Source organism: Diabrotica undecimpunctata, chromosome 7, assembly GCF_040954645.1.
Source record: "Diabrotica undecimpunctata isolate CICGRU chromosome 7, icDiaUnde3, whole genome shotgun sequence".
NCBI classification, from domain to species: Eukaryota; Metazoa; Arthropoda; class Insecta; order Coleoptera; family Chrysomelidae; genus Diabrotica; species Diabrotica undecimpunctata.
The window spans coordinates 82,349,922-82,372,061 of NC_092809.1; the positions used below are offsets into that span (position 1 = coordinate 82,349,922).

At 32.4% G+C, this 22,140-nt stretch overlaps 1 protein-coding gene across 2 annotated transcripts in view; it reads right to left on the minus strand.

Moving 5' to 3' along the window:
* The window catches only part of LOC140445539 (cytochrome b5-related protein-like), a 553,029-nt gene that overhangs the window by 8,564 nt on the left and 522,325 nt on the right, over positions 1–22,140 (minus strand). Inside the window, exon 5 of one of the 2 annotated variants that reach the window (XM_072537635.1) lies at positions 1,224–20,627. The exons of the other annotated variant lie outside the window; for it this stretch is intronic. Coding sequence (XP_072393736.1) covers positions 20,321–20,627 — 307 coding nt within the window. The 3' untranslated portion in view covers positions 1,224–20,320. Of the gene's footprint in view, positions 1–1,223; positions 20,628–22,140 lie in introns of those variants that run through there. 2 annotated transcript variants of the gene reach the window in all.

The window sequence follows — 22,140 nt, forward strand, 5'->3', positions numbered from 1 at the left end:
TGTCGTTTATGAAATACCGTGTTTAGGATGTCAAAATAGCTACTTGGTCAAACATCACAATGGCTAAAACAACGCATCACACAACATAAAAGTGATTGCCACTTGGGAAAAAAAATACTTGCGCAGTGGTTGAGCACTATGAAAACACTGGTCATATGCTAGACTATAACAAAGCTCACATTTTGGCACAGACTGATAACTACAAAAGTAGATTATTTCTTGAGATGTATTACATTAACAAAAATAAAAACACTCTAAATTATAAAACGGACACTGGACAGTTAAGTAACATATATTGTAATATATTTAACAAAATTTATAAATATTCAAAATAGCCAACATTTATCTTAATAACAACTAACCTTAATAATTCATCAAAAAAATATCATTCTTCTAACGTTTCTTTTATTATTTTTATTTTTACATTTGAAATAATTTTAATTTTTTATCGTATAGCTGTAACGAACGTGCTTAAGACAATTTCATCTTGACATTCAATATTTCACATACTTCAATGTCAGCTTTTATTTGCGAAATCTTTTAATTTCTGTGAGTGTTTTAAAATGTATTTGTACGCCATTTTTTGTAATGTTCAAATTGTTTTAGTTTACTCCTGAGGAAACTATTAAATAAATAGCGAAATATTGAGTATCTTAGAAAAAAGAAAGATTTTCATTACAGACCACTTTACCCGATAATTCGAACGTATTTATAAATTATTTTTTGGTCGAAATAATCACTTCTAATATTATATATATATATATATATATATATATATATATATATATATATATATATATATATATATATATATATATATATATATGTATATCTTATAAATAGTTAGTTCCAGGGCGTTAAAATAGACATGTTAAGTTTCTCTTTCGCTCGATCAGCGCGTGAACAATGTATGTCTCCATGTGGGTGACACCCTTTAGTAGAAACTTCTGAGTGATAATTTTTACTTGAGGATACTTTTGAGATTGAGTACCCAAAAGAAATAATACTGCTAACATTTTAATCTGGCCGTAACAATTGTCTGGCCATAGTATGTCTCCTTCTATCCGAAAAACACCGAAACACTAAAAGTTCGCAAAATTGCTGAAAAATGCGAAAAACAACGAAAAGCTTGAAAATCTCGAAAAATGCTGAAAAAAGCAAAAAAAAAAAACGAAAAACTCGAAAATCGCTTTACAAATTTTTTTTTAGATAAAAACAACGAATGAATTTTTTACGTTTATTTAATTTTACATCATATCGGTATTATTATATAATTTAGCCTAAACTGAAAAAAAAAAAGAATAACAATGCCTAATTAGTATAAAAATAATAATATTGTTAATGCAAGACTTGTTGTTTATATAGCAGTTTTAATATTCTCAACATGTTAAAGATCAGTCGCATGGTACCATTTCTTCTAATCTTAAGTTAAAGTTGATTTCATGTAATCCTATGTTCTATCCTCCAATAAAGTCGTCCCAAAAACTGATCTCAAACATACTGACAATATCACTTTAAAGACCTTGCCTGTACTTTAAAATGTATGGTGTATGATTGAATTGGGATTATGGATTATGGATTGGAATTTTCTATTGCCAGAAATACTTAGGTAAGTGTTTTTAATTAAAATTGTGGTTTATTCACAATAAATAATTAATATAAAAATCTACGAGGAAATAGTTTCAATAGTATTCTTTTAATAAAAAAAATCACTAATGCATTTTTGTCTTTTCAACTATGGAAAATTATTGTAAATGTCCTGAAATTAATAAGCAGATTAAATGTTTCTTTTAAAGTTACTTTATTATTATTATTTGCGAGGCATGTTAAATTCAGTATTGTAACAATTTATTTAATAAAAAAAAAACGGTGCGTGGCACTTGGGGAGTGCTGACAGAAGTGAATACTTCTTATAGCACGTCATTACTATACACTACATGAATAATACACTATGCTATACATACACAGTATACTTTACTACACTATACTATACTATGCTATACTATACTATTCTATTCTATACTATACTATACTATACTATACTATACTATACTTTACTATACTATATATACTATACTAATAGGGAAGGCAAGGGTAAAGTGAAATAGTGGGGTAAAGTGAAATAGCACGTTTTCAAATTGTTCCGCGAACGGAGCCGCCACTGTTTACAATCCAGTCAATGTTTAGAAGTAGTACGTGCTTATCGACCATTTTGTGGCAGTCGTCTGTCGGTGTTATTGAAAATATCACTGTTTATACATTTTTGGGCGACAATTTGTAATATCTGCAGGTTAATGTAATTGCTAAATCTTCTATCTTGTTTAACTAAACATATTTTTGAATATAAAACACAAAAACAATTATAGTTAACCATTTATTATACGTCAAGAAAGAAGCTAGGCCGATTTCAAACCGTATTCAGTCCGGAACAGGAAAAAGCATTAGTTGACCACCTTATTGGTATGGATAAGTTATTTTTTGGTCTTTCTTATTTAGAACTAAGAAGTTTAGTTTTCCCGTATGCAGAAATTAATAAAAGTTCAAACAACTTTCATAAACAAAACTGTTTAGCTGGTAAAGACTGGTTGTACCCATTTTTAAAAAGGCATCCCCAACTGACATTGAGAACACCAGAAAACACATCAGCAGCTAGAACTTCTGGCTTTAATAAAGTTTCTGTCGACACATTTTTTGCTCTGTTGGCTGAACTTCAAGATAAATATGCTTTTTCTGCCAGCAAAACCTACAATTGTGATGAAACTGGTATAACTACTGTCCTAAATAAGCCAACAAAAATTATATCCGTAAAGGGTAAAAAGCAGGTGCGGAGCTTGACATCTGGTGAAAGAGTCACTCTAATTACAGCCGAAATTTGTGTTAGTGCTGCAGGTCATTACGTTCCACCTCTTCTTATTATTCCTTGTCAGAGAAGAAATCCTATTTACGAGATAAAATTGTCTCCAGGAAGTATTGTGACTTTCCATAAAGAAATAATGAGCAATATCTGGTTCCCTCATTTTCTGAAACACACACATCCAACTGAAAATGATCCTTTACTCCTAATATTAGACAACACACGTTAAAAATTTGGCTTTAATTGAAACAGCAAGACAACAAAATGCTCCACACAAGCTCCAGCCACTTGACGTAAGTTTCATGTATCCTTTAAGCAATTATTATACTCAAGAGGTTAGAAACTGGCAGAGAAACAAATCGAATAAACTTATTGAATTACAAGATGCAGGTCAAATATTTGGTAAAGCGTATGCAAGGGCACCCACACTCTCAAATGCATAAAATGGTTTTAAGTCAACAGGTATATATACAATAATACCAAATTTTCAGACATAGATTTTGCACCGTCACAAATAACAGAACGAAAAAATATTTTTGAAAAAACCCCAGATTATTTTCCAGCAATAGCTTCTATTCAACCTGAGCCAATGAGTTGTGAACCTTCGGCTTCTCGTGATTCAAACAATCAGGTAACTAAAGAAACAGTTGAACCTTGAAACATCAGCAGGTAACAATAATGAAAACGACCAGACACCTCCGAGCAAGAGTGATTTATCAATTTCTTGTCGTTTATTTTATAATGTAAAGAACACTTCCGACAGCTCACACACATCTCCTTTAAAAGAATTACGATGTCCAAGTTATATTCTTCTATTACCAAAAGCAACATCAAAACTGACAAAAAAGGGTGGAAAACGTAGGCATGGTAAAACTGCTATTTTAACATCTTCCCCGTATTTGTTAGAGCTAAAGCAGAGTTTTGAAAAACCAAATACAAAAACCGTAAAAAATGTTAAACGAAATTTGAGCCAAGAAAATATTAAAAGTAAAGCTTAAAAAATGAAGTCCCGAAAAACATCGATGGAATCTGAAAGCTCTTCCGAAGAGTCCACGAATATATGCCAGGATTCTGATTCAGAAGAACTTATTTTACTAGATAATGAACTCAAAACAACAGAGTTACTTCGTCGAAAAGATAAGGAATTTACTTTAATACAGAAGAATATTGAAAAAGATGATTAGGTCGTGGTAATTTTAACAGAGATAAGAAAGGAAACAGCCATGAAATTTGTTGGAAAAATTAAAGGGCAGTGTTTAGAAAACATTTACGAGGAAGAAGCATATGACATACAGAAATCACCAGGACTCATTTGTGTTTCCAGATATACCTGACGACAGTGTTATTTTAAAAAGTACAATTGTCGGCGTTCCCAGCAATTTTTCTGGACTTCGCCATCGAATAATTAAATTTTCTTATATGTTTTTATTATTTTAAAATAATCATTTGCAACGAATATTAGAATAGGTACTTTTGTGTTATTTTTTTTTTAATTTTCATTTTAAAGACTTTTTATATATGCCAGTTATATCTCACATTACCCCACCAACTATTTCACTTTACCCAACCGTGTGGGGCAAAGTGAAAAAAGACAATGCCTGACAAACCCTCGTATAACAAAAAATTTACTGACTTAATTTAATTTATATTTCGAGATAATGATCATAAACGTTGCGGTTATAAGATATGTTTTTTACAAAATCTTATTTCAAAAAATGTAAAATTTATTTAATTTCAAAGTTTAGCTATTCCACTTTACCCTACTCTCCCCTACCATACATTACATTAATATACACATATTATGTAGGTTGATTAAATTTTATACCCGCTTATTACTGAATAGTTCTACTATATTTTTTATAATACCACCACACATTTGAGTTTTTTTTAATTTTAATAATCTTAATTTTTTTCCTTAAAAATTTTGTTTAATGATTTTGAGTAATTTTTAGAATTTGCTAAATGTAATAAAGAATTTATTCCTCATTTACATTTTCATTATTATGTTTAATTACTCAATTTTGTTTTTTTTTCTTGGCAATCAGGCTAAGTGCCCATCCAGCCAGCAGCAAATGTGTAATAATGTTCACTTAAATTAACCTATTCTAACTAAACTAAATACACTACAATTCTGGAAATTAAAAGAAGACTACGATGGGAGAGGAACTAGGATTACTTTTCCCACCTAGGGGTCATTCAAGGTGACTCACAGACAGAAAGTGTAGACCACGGAAAGTATAGGTAAAAAGGTAAAATATTTGGCGATTAAACAGAGGTAACGAGCTTAACACCTACACTAAAGTTTTAATTTACACGTTTTAATAAACTTAAGAATAATTTTATATACCTTGTACATATTCAATGATATCAAATAAAGTAGATTGAAAGGGGGATATAATTTTTACAATAATAAACTATTAATAAGTTGTTGTCTTTGTATTTCAAATTTACTACAAGCATAAAAAATGTAATCTAAGTCGCAAACCACATTGCAAGTTTCACAAAGTTCGGTGTTGACTACACCGATTTTATATAAGTGTTGAGGAAAGCTTGCATGTCCGAATTTCAGCCTACAAATGGTCAGAATATCATTTCTTGTAAAATCAAATTCTTGGTGCCACAAATCTGTCGGAATACTTGGATGTAATAGTGTATATCGTGTGAGGTTATTAGCGCAATAGTTTTTCCAATGCAATTCTCATTTTGCCTTAAAATTACTCTTAGATATCATTAAATGGGGTTCTAACGGGGTAGTGATGCGTCTCAAATGGCCTCTCCTACTCAACAGTCAACCTCACCTTCCCGTTGGTGAACCCTGTTATCACAAACGAGGCTCTGACGACCGAGTATAGGCGGTATAACCTTATCATCCTGAACGGAGGAAATGTCGTTGCCATCTCCAAGTCCACTACTCCCTGAGGCTTGTCTGGAAGCTACAGTCGGCAGCCCCGACACCAGACTCGGATGCGGAAGGCCAATAACAACCTACCCATCCTAAATTTGACCTTATTACTGAAACTTTGGTAGAAACAAATCGGACGGAACACATGTTGACGACCTTGGCATCACCGAAAACACGGACACGATTTGGTTGCTGGAATGTTAAAAGTCTGTATGAGATTTCTAAACTAGCTCAAGCTGTAAAAGAGTTAAATAGGTACAAATTAAGCTTTGTCGGTCTATCGGAAGTAAGATGGTTGGGCAATGGTGAACACTATACCCAAACAGGAGAACTCCTATTATACAGTGGTAAAGAAAATGGGAGCGATGAGAGCGGAGTGGGTCTTTTACTCAACAAACAAGCCAAAAAAGCCTTATTTCATGGAAACCCATTAATGATAGAATTATGACTGCCAGATTTTATACCAGATACCGTAAGATAACAGTGATTCAATGCTATGCTCCCAAAAACACATCTCTCCACGAAGACAAAGACATTTTCTACGAACAACTAGAACAAACGACCCAACAAGTAAACCAAGGTGATATATTAATAGTGATGGGCGATATGAACGCTAAAGTTGTAGAAGACAATATTAACTTAGAAACCGTAATGGACAAACATGGCCTAGGAATGATGAATGAAAACGGAGAGCGCTTTACAAATTTTTGTTCCAGTCATAGTTTAGTTATTGGTGGAACGATCTTTCCACATAAAAATATTCACAAGGTAACATGGACTGCACCTGGCCATACAAGAGAAAATCAAATACACCACATCGCTATATCAATAAGATGGAGATCATTTCTTCTTGATGTACGTAATAAAAGAGGAGCAGACATCGCAAGTGACCATCATCTCGTAATTGGTACCATTAAAATCAAGATGGCAAAAAACAAAACCACGCGAAACACCAACATACAATCTAGATAAACTAAAAACGGTCCCAGGAAGACATATGTTTAGAGAGAAACTTCAACTCAAAACAAGAGAATGTGAAATAAATAGCTGGGAAGATTTCGCAGATGTTTTGACAGAAATAGCTGAAGACAAACGGGTAAAAAAAAGATAGAAAGGAATGGATATCAGATGAAACATGGAATCTTATCGAGAAAAGAAAACAACGAAAAAAAGATATCCTGCAAGCAAGAACTGTAGAAAGGAGAGCACACCGACAACAGGAATATCAAACAAAAAATAAATCAGTTAAAAGAAAAACAAGAAGAGACAAAAGAAGGTGGGTCGAAGAACTGGCAAAACAAGCAGAAACAGCTGCACAACACAACAGAACTAGGGAGCTTTACCAAATTACTAGACGACTAACACAAAAACGGTCCAACTGTTCGAACATTGTAAGATTTAAGACAGGCGAATTACTTACTACAACAGATGACCGAGTAGAGAGATGAAAGAAGCATTTTCAGGAGATGCTAGGTATTCCCAGAGATAACGCAGACGAAATTGTCGAAAACCCGCAGAATATAGACTTGCATATTTTTTGCGAGGCCCCTTCCAAAACGGAGATAAAAGCAGCTATCAAATCTCTAAGAAACAACAAGTCACAAGAATCGATAACATTGATGCTGAAATACTTAAAGCTGATCCGCATTTAACTGCTGAACTTTTGCTCCCCATAATCCGTGAGGTGTGGGAAACAAACCACATTCCAGCGGGCTGGAAAAAAGGTAACATTATCAAGCTTCCAAAAAAAGGCAACCTCACACTGTGCAAAAATTGGAGAGGAATAACCTTGCTTATTGTCATAAATAAAATTTTCACGACCATCATACTGAAAAGAATAACAAACAAGGTTGAGTTTCGAGCTAATCAAGCAGGCTTTAGACCAGAATCCTCCTGCATAGACCACATTAATACTGTGAGGGTAATAATGGAACAATCGGTTGAATGGAACGTGCCTTTGATAGCTTGTCTCATGCTGCTGTATGGAAAATTTTAGAGCTAAGAAACATCCCGCAAAAAATAATTTCTATTATAAAGTCACTATATACTGATGCGAAATGCAGCGTGACACAGAATGGGATCAACAGTGACGAATTCGACGTACTTACTGGAGTTAGACAGGGATGCGTGCTTTCTCCGTTTCTTTTTAACATAGCTATAGACTATGTTCTCTCCAAACTAGACTCCGACACAAGAGGGATACAATGGACGTTAACCACACGCCTAAGCGATCTAGAATACGCGGACGATATCTGCCTATTAGGTCAAAGGTTCCAAGATCTTTCTTACCAATTGACAACACTTTCCACTGAAGCCAATAAAATAGGTTTGAAAATCAATATTAGTAAAACCAAGTCCATGAGAATAAATGCAAGGAACAATACGCTATTTACTATCGACAATATGCAGATTGAAAATGTGGAAAACTTTACGTATCTTGGAAGTGTCATAACAGAAAACGGAGGTACAGAAGACGATATTCGTATGAGGATACGAAAAGCCCAACAAGCTTTCAGCACGCTCAACCCTGTTTGGAGATCTGGTGAGTATACTACAAGGACAAAGATCCGAATATTCCGATCAAATGTCATGTCTGTTCTACTCTACGGATGTGAAACCTGGAAAGTGACAAAACCCTCACAGACAAACTGCAGGTCTTTGTTAACAAATGTCTACGAAGAACTGTTTGTATATTCTGACCTAACACCATCAGAAACAAAGATCTGCTACACCTGACCGAACAAAAGAGGGTACAAAATGAAATTAAGTCCAAAAAGTGGGGTTGGATCGGTCACACACTCCGAGAAAATAGTTCCAGTATCGCAAAGACTGCCCTAGAGTGGAATCCCCAAGGGAAAAGAAAAAGAGGTCGCCCAGTACAAACTTGGAGAAGATCCATCATGGACGAGATAAGAGGTCAAGGAAAGTCTTGGAATGAGGTGAAGGCCTTACTCCAAAATAGAACCCGATGGCGCGTTTTCACTGAAGCTCTATGCTCCACTTGGGAGTTCAAGAACCTTATATATATACATATATATATATATATATATATATATATATATATATATATATATATATATATATATATATATCATTAAATATTCTTGAGCACCTAAAATGTTGTTGATATATTCTCCAGTTGTAACGCTTTCTTTGGCTAAGGAGTCTGCAACTTCATTGTCACGAAGTCCTATATGAGCTTTTACCCAAGTGAATTTTAATTCGTATTGACTTTTTTTATTTTATGAATTCTTACTTTTAATTCTCTAATAAAAGGATTTGTATTAGTAGCCATCACATTAATTGGATTAGCGATGCATTTAACAACAGATAAGGAATCACTCAAAAAATGTATTTTTTGAACTTGTTTTTTTCGACATAATCGCAGGCTTTAATAATACCAATCGCTTCTGCAGAAAAAATTAAAGTATTATTATTAAGTTTAAATTTTTCTTGAACGTTTGTTGATGGTATATAGAATGCACATCCCGTACCATTATTTTGTTTTGATGCATCGGTATATATTTCCAGAAAATCTGACAGATTTGATATGCAGGCGCTTAATATATTTTTACTTATCAACAAAATTTTCATTGTATACAGGAATATTAATTTCTAGTGGTTCCAACATGACAAAGAATTCATATTTTTCGACTGAAATAGTTCTTTTTTAATCACTATTTTAACTACTTACTTGTATTTCTAAAAGCCATACATAATGGAGGAGAAGGTTTTTTGTCCAGTACGTGTTAGTTAAATCGTGGTTATTTAATAAGGCTATTTTATCTAACAGAGTACGATTTAAAAAAAGACTTAATAACAAATTTTTCTGCTAACCATTCCCTTCGTAAAAATAATGGTGGTTCTAGTGCTTCAATCCAAAGTGGTTCCAGAGGCGTTGAACACATTTCACCTAAACAGAGTCTTAAGGAAATATTTTGAATTATTTCCAGTCGTTTTAGAATGTAAGGACTGGCTGATCCATATAACATACATCCGTAATCCAAGAAGGACCTAATAAAGGCTTTGTAAAAAGTTAAACACGATTTTGGATCTGCTCCTCACCAGGTTCTCCTTATGAATTTTAAAAAATTTATGCCTTTTAAACATTTTGATTCTATACTTTGTATAAATGGTTTCCAGCTAAGCTTCTTGTCAAGAATAATTCCAAGATAAGTTACCTTATTTGATACTGGATATAAGGTACCATTTACATTTATGTTATCAATATTGGGTAGATTATGTCTTGTAAAGATGGTAACACTAGATTTTTGAGGGGTTAAAGAAAAACCTAACGATTCAAATTTCAAAGTAGTTAGTTGTATATGTGACGTGAGCTCAGTTATGCCTACTTCTAATTTTTTATTAGTGTTATAAACGACAAAATCATCAGCATACTGTATAATATTATAATTATTTTTTTCCTCGTGTATTTCTTTTGTAAAAACATTAAACAAAAGGGGAGAAATAACGGAGCCCTGTGGTAAACCTGTGGATGATCGTCTGGGACCTATTACAGAATTGTTGTTTGACCTTACATAAACTTTTCTTTGTGTTAAAAGATTGCATAAGACATTACACACTCTCGCAGGGATATCTGCCTGAAGCAATTTTTCTCTTAAGATAATATATCGATATCGAGTAATGCAGCATCTAAGTAATAGTTATTTGAAAAACATAACTGAATGTCTGTTGTTAAATAAGAAACTACGTCAATAGTACTAAACCCTTTTTTAAAATAAAATTGTTCCAACGGAAAAAAGGCAGTGCTAGTCAAATGAAATTCTAACCGGTGTTTAATAATCCGTTCAAAAGTTTTCATAACGCAGGACAACAAGGAAATAGGCCGGTAAGATTCTGCAAGGTTGGGATTTTTGTGTGGTTTGGGGATTGGTACAATTAAAACATTTTTCCACTCCTCAATGACAGCGTTATATAACCAAATATCGTTAAAAATTTCCAAAAGAAATAATTTACCGACAGTTGGTAAATTCCACAACATATCGTATGTAACTTGATCTATACCTGGAGCTGTGTTACTAGTACTTTTTAATGCAAATTGTAGTTCCGTAAATTTCAAAGGATAATTAAATATATCATTTTGAACATCTGTATTATCTATTAAATCCATTACTTCCTGATCTGCTGAACATGGTGTGATATTTTGCAAAAAAGTTTCTGTCCAGTCATAGTTACTACATTTAGGCTTAGGTGCGGGAATTCTTTGCATTTTTTTGCTTGTTGCCATATTTCCTTAGACGGAGTATTTTTGTTAAGTTTAGCGCAGTAGTTAATCCAGTAACTCTTAGCCTTGTTTTTTAAAAACTTTTTTGATGTTGCCATTTTTTCTTTAATCTGTATATAATTTTCTATATTACTATTGTTGATATAATTATTTAAAGCTTCTTTTCTATAACGAACGACTTCATCACATTCATCATCCCACCAAGAAGGTGGTGACAGTTTGGCTCTTTTACAAGGCTTATTGATTGGAATTGAACATGTAGCAGCATATTCAATGCCTTCCATGAAATATTTATATTTATCATTTACATTTAGTAGTTGCGCGGTTTATTATTAAAATATAAAATGCACATTCGTTCGTATTCCATCCAGTTAGCTTTTCTAGTGTTCCATTTGGTTTTTGGTTGTACTGTGTTGCTAAGCTGTTCCCTCAATATACTAAGTTTCATAAGAATGAGAAAATGATCCGATCCAAGAGTATCTGTTACCACCGTCCAGTTAGTTTTATCCGCGATATCTGGAGATACTAGTGTTAAATCGACAGAAGAATTTTGACCCGACCGAGATATTTTTGTAGGTGATCCATCATTTAAAATTACCAGGTTATTTTGATTTAATGCATTTACTTTATTTTTACTAATTTAAATCTCCTTCAATTATTGATGTACCATTTATATCATTAAAAATATTGGAAAAATTGTGTACAGTAACTGAAACATTTGGAGGACAATACACAGAAACACAATTAATGGATAAGTTTTTAGAAACAAAAATTTCTGCTGCACATACTTGCATACCGTCTACTACATTATTAAGAAATACTTCTTTGAAGCTGATATTATTTTTTATAAGAATAGCGACACTCGTGATACCATCTATCCTATCCTTTCGCACAATAGAATATCCATAAAATGTATAAGATACTTTTGGTTTAAACCATGTTTCTGATATAAGAGCAATATCAACATCATAATCTGATAATATTTTTACTAAGCTATGTTTATTGGATACAGCGGAACGTGCGTTCCACTGACAAATTTTTAATTGGTTAAGATTAGAATATGTCGTCATTATCAGGTATACTTTCATTACAATTAAACGCAATATTTTTAATAAAATTTACATCGATGGCTGAGAGTTCTTCAAAAGATTTTACTTCACTTAGTACTTTCTGAAAGACAGTGAAAAATCCTTTAATAAATTCATCTGGCATATCAGATTCAAAATTTTCTGTTGGTGGTATATTAATAGGTTTATCGGGTCCAAAATTAAATGGGAACATTGGAGGGGGATTTGATATCTGAATGGAAGATGTGGCTTTTCGCTTTCTGTTAACTGACTAGCGTTGTGATTTCGCCCTGTTTGTAAGGTAATAGAATTAGTTGACTGCGATGAAAAAGGTTGTCTAGGATTTTTGATATTAGGCCTTCGTGTGGGCAAAGGGGGAAACTCTTCCTCTGATAAATAAGATAAAGCTTGAAATTTATTGTTAACTTTTAATGCTGAAGCATATGATGTTTTTTTTTTAAATTTCTTGCTTCCGTAAAAGTTAAATTCTCCTCAGCCATTTTCTTCTTTATTTCACTTTGTTTTATATATGTTGGACACGATTTAGAGATAGATTAATGTGAATTTGTTTTACATTAAAATGGGAACAAGAATCATAGGAGACTTCACCACAACAAAAGGGCTCCTGCAGGGTTGTTCCACATCTCCAACCCTATTCAAAATATACTTAGAGAAAGCCTTAACTACATGGAAAAGAAAATGGGAAGGCATGGGAGTACCGGTACGGAACGAATACCTATATACGTTAAGTTTTGCAGACGATCAAGTAGTGATTGCACAAGACCAAGACGACCTCAGCTACATGATGAAGAAACTACAAGAAGAATATACCAAGGCTGGCCTAGATATTAACCTCGCGAAAACAGAGTACCTATCTACAAGTGAAGAAGACATAGAAGATCTACAGATTGATGACAACGTAACAATCAAAGGAAAGGATAAATTCAAATACCTGGGGTTTATAATCACGAAAAAGGCAACAACAGAGGAAGAAATTACACAAAGATTAGGACAAACAAGAACAGCAATCCGACAACTTAACTCAGTATGGTGGGATAGACATCTAAATATGAAGACAAAAACGCAGATTTATAAAACATTAGTGCGAAGTATTATGACATATGGGGCCGAAAATTGGATCATAAACAAGAAAAACAGCAGTAAGATAATAGCAACAGAGATGGAATGCCTGCGAAGATGCTGCAGAGTAACAAGAATGGATAGGAGAAGTAATGACGAAATAAAGCAAAGAACATCAATAGAAACAGACATACTAACATATATAGAACAAAAAAGACTAAAGTGGTATGGACATGTAAGAAGAGCTAGCGACAGCAGATGGATAAAAAGAATAACCGAATGGAGCCCCATAGGAAGGAGGAAAAGAGGACGACCCCGAAAATCCTGGAGGAACGAAGTAGACGACGCCATGAGTAAGAGAGGACTAAACGATGGAGAATGGAACAACAGAGAACAACAGAGAGAGATGGAAATAATAATAAATACAACAATTATCCTGTGGATCCCGACATGAATGAGTTTCATCTTTTGTTTTACCACAGTTTATGCAAAGAGCCACTGTGTTACGACACTGCTTCGCTACATGAACATATTTAAGACACCGGTAACATTGTGTAACATTGTGAATATAAGGTTCAACTGGACAAGATACAGATTTAATGAAGATGTTTGAGAGTAACATGTTACCCTCGAATGTATTTCGAAAGTATATATATAATGTTTGTCGAGGGACAAATATTGTTTCTCCATCAGAAATAATCTTTCGCTTGATTTTCCGAATCTCAGTAATACACTGCGCGTCACAAAAAAGAGGCCACCTAGAATTTTGTAAAATTTTTCAATAACTTTAAGTTTATACAATTTATTCTATTGTAACAAAATTCCCACAACGCAAAAACAATTTTAGCGTCTTTTAGGCACCAGAAACGGTGCCGACAGAACACTTAAGGGTAATAAATTTGCAGAATTGATATCAGTTTTACGACTTCGGATAATGCACGTGTTGTTTGTACCTTATTTTTCTTGGAATATGGCTATTCTATTTTTCAAAAACCTTTCACTAGTGTACAGTTGTTCAAAGAGATTTGTTAGATCTGCTTAAATTGTTACTTTGATTAATAATGGAATGAGTCAAAGAGAAGTGGCCAGACAGCTTGGAGTCAGTCGTTGTATGGTTCAAAACATTTACCATCGATTCGTAGACACTGGATCTCACGAACGACAAGCAGGATCAGGGCCGAGAAGAATCACGACGACCAGAGAAGACCGTTCTTTACAACGCATTTTTTAGCAAAATCGGTTCTTTACGGCTAGATCAATCTACCGTTTTCAAAATGCTCTCGGGTGGACTTCTACTGTGAGAAGAAGGTTGAGCAAATTTGGTCTAAGGGCTCGCTGCCCAGCAACATGACCTTTGTTAACAGCAGCACATCGACAACGCCGACTACAGTTTGCTAGAAACCACGAGCATTGGACGGTAGAAGATTGGAAACATGTTTTGTTTAGTGATGAGTCCAGGATGGTTCTTTATGGCTTAGATGGTCGCATCAAAACATATAGAAGACGTGGGGAACGATATGCTGCTTGTGTTCGACGAGTACGTGTTGCTTTTGAAGGAGGTTCGGTAATGTTTTGGGCAGGAATTTCATTCGAGAACCGTACTATACCATATTCGCCTAACAGAAAAGTAGAATAAACAAACTAGGGACGCGTGATATATTCATTCCAAGTATCTAGAGATGCTGAAGAGGTATCTACTTGTTACAAAATCACTTATACTGTAACTGATTATATACAAAAGCGTATCAAAAGTAACAAGTAGAAACTCACAAGTAACGACAATCTACACCTCTTAACAAAGACGCATAATTTGCAGTTTTAACAGATATGGATTCAGTAATCCTTACGAATCATATTTATGTCTGTTGAATTATATAAATATAATTTTTACTTTTAATAGCTCTATATATGTGTGTTGGTATATTTATAGTGTTGGTTTATAATTATAGTGTTATTTAAATAAACTTAGAACTGTGAACATTTTTAAGGTGTTTGCTGTTTTCTCTCAACTGAAGTAAGTAAATTTAATATTATTTTGACTGTATTATAATAATTATTATGATGATAAAAGGGTTGCAAGTGTGAGTCCATAATTGAACAAATATATTAAAAAGGTCAATACTCACAATCTAATATTTACTTTCAAAGTTTTACAGAAGCGATCGGTTTCGAGGCTTACAATATTTGCCTCATCCTCAGGCCCAGCAAAGAGTTTGTTTTGTTAAAAAACAATAATATAGATATCGCCAATAAGAAGTTTTCCGCTTACATCCAGGGTACTGTCTGTCTTCATCTTTTCCTTTTGACACTATCATTTTAGTGAGGTGATATGTTGATCATTATATATGTATGTAAATAAAAGGTCTTACAAAATAAAGACCTTTAGGTCTTAACCTTGTAAGAACCTGTGACAAAAACAACAAAAAACAAAAAAAGGACATCCTACTGCATAATATGTGATTTTCCATCTTCCACAAGTTTTTAAACTATATACAGTCCGGATGTGGATTCATTTCGCATAATGTGTCCAAAGTACTGTAACTTTCGAGATTTGATGTAGATCAGTACCTCTCGGTTCTTCTTCATTCTTCTGAGGACCTCCTCATTGGTGACTTGGTCAGTCCACGGGATTTTAAGTATTCTCCGATCTAGCCACATCTCAAATGCTTCCAATTTTCTGCATATATCTTCGTTCAAGGTCCACGATTCAACACCATAAAAAGAACAGAGAAGACGTAGGTAGCATCGCAACATTCTTACTTTTATACCAAGAGAGAGGTTGTGGCTCTTGAAGAAGGCCCCCATCCGGTTGAAGGTGGATCTAGCTTTTGATGTGGAAATGAGTAGCAATGATAAATAAAAGATACGAAATAATTCGAAATTACATTAACAAAATGGAATATTTTAAAAATGAAAAACTGTAACCCATTTTACTCATTGTACCTATCTACTTTTCCAGTACTTATTTTTCGTAATTCGATATTACTTATATGTAATAGTAAAAAGTTTTTTTCATCATTTTCAACGAAAAACTTTCGTTTTACATCCGCAAAGTATGTTCGTTTGTGCGTTGTCGCCTATGCAATACTTTGGGGATGATCTATCGATGGATTCATATATAGTTTTGTCTCCTGAATCAAAATCTGAAAGCGGCATTTTGATATCTCGAACCATCTTCGACATAACCGTCAAGTCAAAAATAGTGATGTCACAATTCTTCTAAATATACATTCGTTTCTGCTGACACAAATAAATGTTAAATCGATATCGAAACGTCGACTTAATAAATTTTATTTATTAATGTTAATGTAATGTTAAATGTATAGGTAACTCTATCTACCCTATAATTATGTATAAGTATTTTCCCGAACTTTTACACAAGAAGAGGTCTCTTTTTATATCATTAATGATAATATTATTACTTATTTCCAAATATTGGATTTAAAGCGTAAAATGTATAAAAACAACTTTCTATTTTTTGCCTTTTGATTAATACCACAATTAACTAATGATGTGTGAATGACAGTTTACAAAAATATTATTTAAGTATACTTCTTTGAAAGATTAATCATTGATTACTATTATTTTAACAGTAATCCTAAAAATTATAAATTAATTCATTTCAAATTCAGATGGTATAGGATGCTAGAATCTTAATACAACCCTGTACAATTATATAAACATAGGGTTTCGCGTGTTATGTGCATGCATTTGTTGACCGCTACTTTTCTGTTAAATGAATTTACTATAATCTCGTATTTATTAATAGACGAGCGTTGAATGCAAACCAATACATTACAGAAATTCTAGACGAGCATGTAATGCCTTTTGCTGGGTTTGTCGGCGAAAAGTTTATTTTTATGCAAGACAACGCGCGGCCACGCGTAGCCAGGATGGTAACGCAATATCTGGAAACTGTCGGTGTGCCAAAAATGAACTGGCTAGCTGAAAGTACAGATTTGAACCCAATTGAACATGTTTGGGACCAACTCAAACGAAGGGTAAGAAACAGAATACCCGCTCAAATAAATCGTGAGCAGCTTCGGTTGGCGCTCATGGAAGAATGGGAAGCTTTTCCTCAAAACGACATCAGTATTAATAATCACGACTTAATTGTAATTTTATAAAGAAAACAGAAAAAATGTACAATGTTAATTTTTGTTTATTTTTCAATAAAATCATTATTTTGGAAGAAGTTATTTTTTGACATTTGTTATTTAAAAAATGATTGCATACAGCTTTAGAACATATTCTTAAACATTACACAAACATATAATGATAATCACTTTGTGGTATGATTCGTAAAAATTAAAAAATGGCAAACATTTTAGGTGGCCTCTTTTTCGTGACGCGCAGTGTAGTTACCGCAGATAGAAAATTTGTAAAAAGATATTGCTCGTCATAAGAAGTATCAACATTATTAACAACACCCTTCCTCGATAATAAATTATTTGAAATATAAGCAATTAAATTTTCGTTTTTTAATTGATCATTAGCCACTAGTTTATTGGCGTCTTTAATTGTTTTTAATTGAATCATAATTCTGTTTTTGCTTACTCTATCAATTCTTACAATATTTTGAATATTTAATTTTTTATGCAAATATGACCGACTGCCATAGGATGTAATTTACCTATATTTTCATTATTGGTATTTTCAATAAATACGTAGACAAAATCTGAATACAGGTTTGGTTTTTGTAGATTGAAAACCTTACTTTTTTGCTTGCTATTTAAAGGTGTGTCCTTATCTTTATCAGTTGTATTTTTACCATCTTGATTGTTGGTTGTCGTGGTGTTAAACGTAACCATATCTACGCTTGCTCCTCCATCATCCACTGTTCAACCCTTGTCCAGGGGTGGTTCATCGTCCATTTTTTCAGCTTATCACCCACTAATTAATTTATTTATTGCACTTTACACAAATATTTTATGTTTTATAAAGCTAGATAATTTTATCAAAATATCAAATTTGGTTCCAATCAACTAAAATACTTATTAAGCGATAATTAGATTTTAATGAGAATTCGATAAATGTTAATTATTATTTAGCAAAGAAAATTATTTTTAACACATCCGCACTCCACAGAGGTTAAAATAAGACTGTCAATTTTGGTTATTATTATATATCATTTTAATAGACATATAAGAACAAATTTGGCTCTCCGGGAGTTACCGTGTTAGGGAAACATAGCTTTCTTATGGTTTGAGAGATGGTTTTTAATTTAATTTATTAATATATTTTATATTCTATTTCATATTTTACATTTTACTTTATATTTTATTTTATTGTACCTACTGTATGTTAGTGTACTGTACTGTAGTGTATTGTTTTGCATTTTATTTTAATTTAGTTTATTTTATTTAAATCTATTTCATCTTATACAAATAATTTAAAATTCAAGCCAAAGCGATCCAGCCGTATGAGCCCTAATAACAACTATATGTTGGAACAAGCAGTTATTTTGCGAATATAATGCCAATTTACCGAAATTCTTTTGTTTAATTTTTTTTTCGTTGGAAATATGAAATTAACAACATTTTTATCATGTATGGATTATTTTTGCGGCTTAATAAAATATTTTATATTGATTAATATTTAATTAATTGTATATAATTGAAAATGTATATAATTAATAAATTTTATATTATATTTAACAAATTTTGAAAATACTAAAATCATTAAACTTAAAAATTTATGATTTTTTAAATTTTAAAGAACTTGAATGTGTAGTATTTTTATAAAAAATATTAACAATTTAGTAATTGGCATACAAAAAATTTCATTAACCTACATATAATAATAACACGCTATAAGAAGTATTCACCTTTGTCGGCATTCTCCATATGCCACGTTCTTTTTTTTTGTGACCTGCCACAGCAGATTCAATCACAATGCTGAATTTTTTCTCTGATGGATAGAAGGCAATGCACCTGGCATTATTTTTATTTTTTTATATTTACTTAGTGCAGTGCTTCTTTTTTTATAGGTAATTTTTTTAGTATTTTTAAATAACCTTTTTTTTTATGTACAACACAAAATTTGTACGTAGATTATATGAAGCGTAAATTCTCATAACTGCATATCATGATATGATAATGACCAAGGTAAATTTTAATTGTAATTTGTTTTAAATAGTTTATTTTACTTAGATTATCTTTCATACAAATATTTTTACTAGGTCATCGAGAGAAGTTAATATTTAACATTAGATAAAGATATAAAAAGTATAACTTTGAAATGGACATTTGTTTAAAAGATGCAAGTGATTATGTCCAGTTAAATTTATCTTACACCTGTAATAAAAACAGCTGGTTGATAAGAAATTTATATTGTTTAATTTCTCTCACACTCTTCGTTCCTTTTTTTGTATCTTTCTTAACCAATCCCCTTGCATGTAAAATATTAAGTTTTCCTTATCCGTCGTGTCCCTCGAAAAAAAGATAAGGTAGCGCCCTTTATTTTTCGCCCTTTTTATTTTAGTACCAAATTCTGCCCCTTTCAGTTGCTACGTTTCAATTTCCCATTTTTTTTATCTCAAAATCTTTCATGCTAGATATAAAATTTCACTTCCCAAAGCTCGCGGTTGTGTCCTTCAAAATACCTGAGTGTCGGTTTGCAAAGTGAATATACTTGGATCTGTAATTCTTCATTTCTCTTTTAATTCCAAGATTAAACGTCCCTTTGGGTCGATTTTATTCTACCCAAAATTATATCCAACTTCTAGACTTCCTCACTATCCCCCCAGGTCTAGAGTATGTAAAAAGATACATAATAGTAACTCCTTAAAATTATTCAATAATAAGAGTACGTATATAATGGCTTAACTTTGAATAAAAATCAAGCAAAACTTGTTTAACAATTTTGTGGAAAATATACAAACAGTTATTGAATCAGGTGGATGTCACAACTAAAAAAAATATTTATATTAAAAATTAATCGAGTGATATAAGGACTCTTATAAGACCTAAGAACTTTAAACGTTTCTATTGTTCAGAAAAGAGTTAGTAGAGTTTTGACATAAAAGAGATGCACTGATTTTAAGTTATTTTAAAATAAAACTTTAATTTGTTTCTCATTTGCGTTTGAAAATAAATTGCGTTTAAACATTTTCTAACAATATCCCAAACTTTTTACAAGTTGGTAATTATAAGTATATGTTACGTAAGTAGTTATTTATTGTTTGAATATTTAAACAGATCTGTGGGATTAGGATTTGGTTTAACCCTTAAAAGTTGCTGAAAGCTGCCCTTAATTGCTTCTATTTGAGAAACCATTCTTAAGTCAACATTGAATTGATTAAGAACTTTTTTAAAAATTGGATAAAGCTGCTGAAGTTGACCGTGGTCCAAAGTTGGAAAAAAATGATGTAGAGCGTGATCTCCAAAGTTCGTCAGCACTAAGAAGTGTGACCCAGTAATTTCTTTTCGATCAAGTAATGCATCCAGTTGGCCTAGACCCCAATCAAATCTTTTTCCCCTTAAATAAGAAAAATATAATTAAAATATGCTCACAGTTAAGTCAAAAAATAAAAAAATAAAATATAATTATCATAATGCCAATTCTAATGCGTTCGATAAGCAGAACGTGCTCGTAGTATAAAGTCAAAAAATGCTTTGCAGTAACAAATGCTTTTTACATACTAATTTTTTTTCGTTGGTTATTTTACTTGTTGCCACTTGAGAAAGGCAATCAGCCGAAACAGCTGTAGTGATAAGAATTTAAAATAAATTGTGTGGAAGTTTTGAAAACAAAGTTTTCAGTGTTTTATTGTTACATTTTTTACTTGTTTTCTCAGTAAATAAAAATCTGGTTTAAATTTTAGCTTATTTTTTTATTACCGTGGTTCCAATAAAACTTAGATTAGTTAAAATAAAATTTAGTTTAGTGATATGTCTTTACGACGATTAGAGACTGTGCAACCTGAACAGCTAGGTTCCAGCTTTAGAAACAGGAAGGTTTGTCTCAAGTGGAAATCGCTATGCGACTGAATCAAGATAATCCAGTAATACACAATGTATTCGCTGACCGCTTTAAAAGTTATTTCCAAACTTCAAATCGAACTGTCTATGCTTTCTATTATCGCCTACAAACTTACAAAAGACACCTACTATATTTCGTCAATGCAAACCTCTCCTCCTTTGATAATTCGCCTTCCCTCTACTGATACCAGTTATTGCACCTAAAAAAATCTGAACGCCAGCAAGTCAAATTAATCAAGAATTTCTTAAAATACTAAGCAAATATGGTAGCTGTTTCAAAGTTTACACCAATGCCCACAAAAACGAGGACGAAACTGGGACAGCAATATATTCATCAGATTACACAGCAGCCTATAATTCATCTTTACATACAACAACGTTCTCTGCTGAACTGTTTGTCATACAAAAAGCACTAGTTCTGATATTAAATAAAAATAAAAAGAGAAATATCATTATTACCTACAGATTCTCTCAGCTCAATAATGGCATTACACTAATTCTTCTATGATCATCCACTACTCATTATTAAAAAGGAATTAGATATGCAGAAAATACGAAAAATGAAGTTCATTGTTATTGTTCTGAAGCTATTTTCTTGTGGCATTTTAAAGTAATTACTATTTTAATGGGAATAAGCCACAATTGAAGGTTAAAGTAAGTTTATTGACGCTTCAATTTCCACTCAATACAAACATTAATAAATTGATTTTATTTATTATTGTTTGTATTTTGAGAACGATTTCCGAAGTGGAAATTGAAACGTCAATAAACTTACTTTAACCTTCAATTGTGGCTTATTTCCCTTAAAATTGAAGTGAATTGTATCTGGGATCGAAGGTAACGAGGTTGTTGATAAATTTACAACAAATGCACCTACTAACCCAAATGCAGAAGAGAACATAAAATCTCTACATACCGACCTAAAAGTATATTTTAAAGAAACGACTACTACAATATGGCAGGATAGACGAAAGTACTCCCAGCCAAGTAGTACAATTAGTATTAAATAT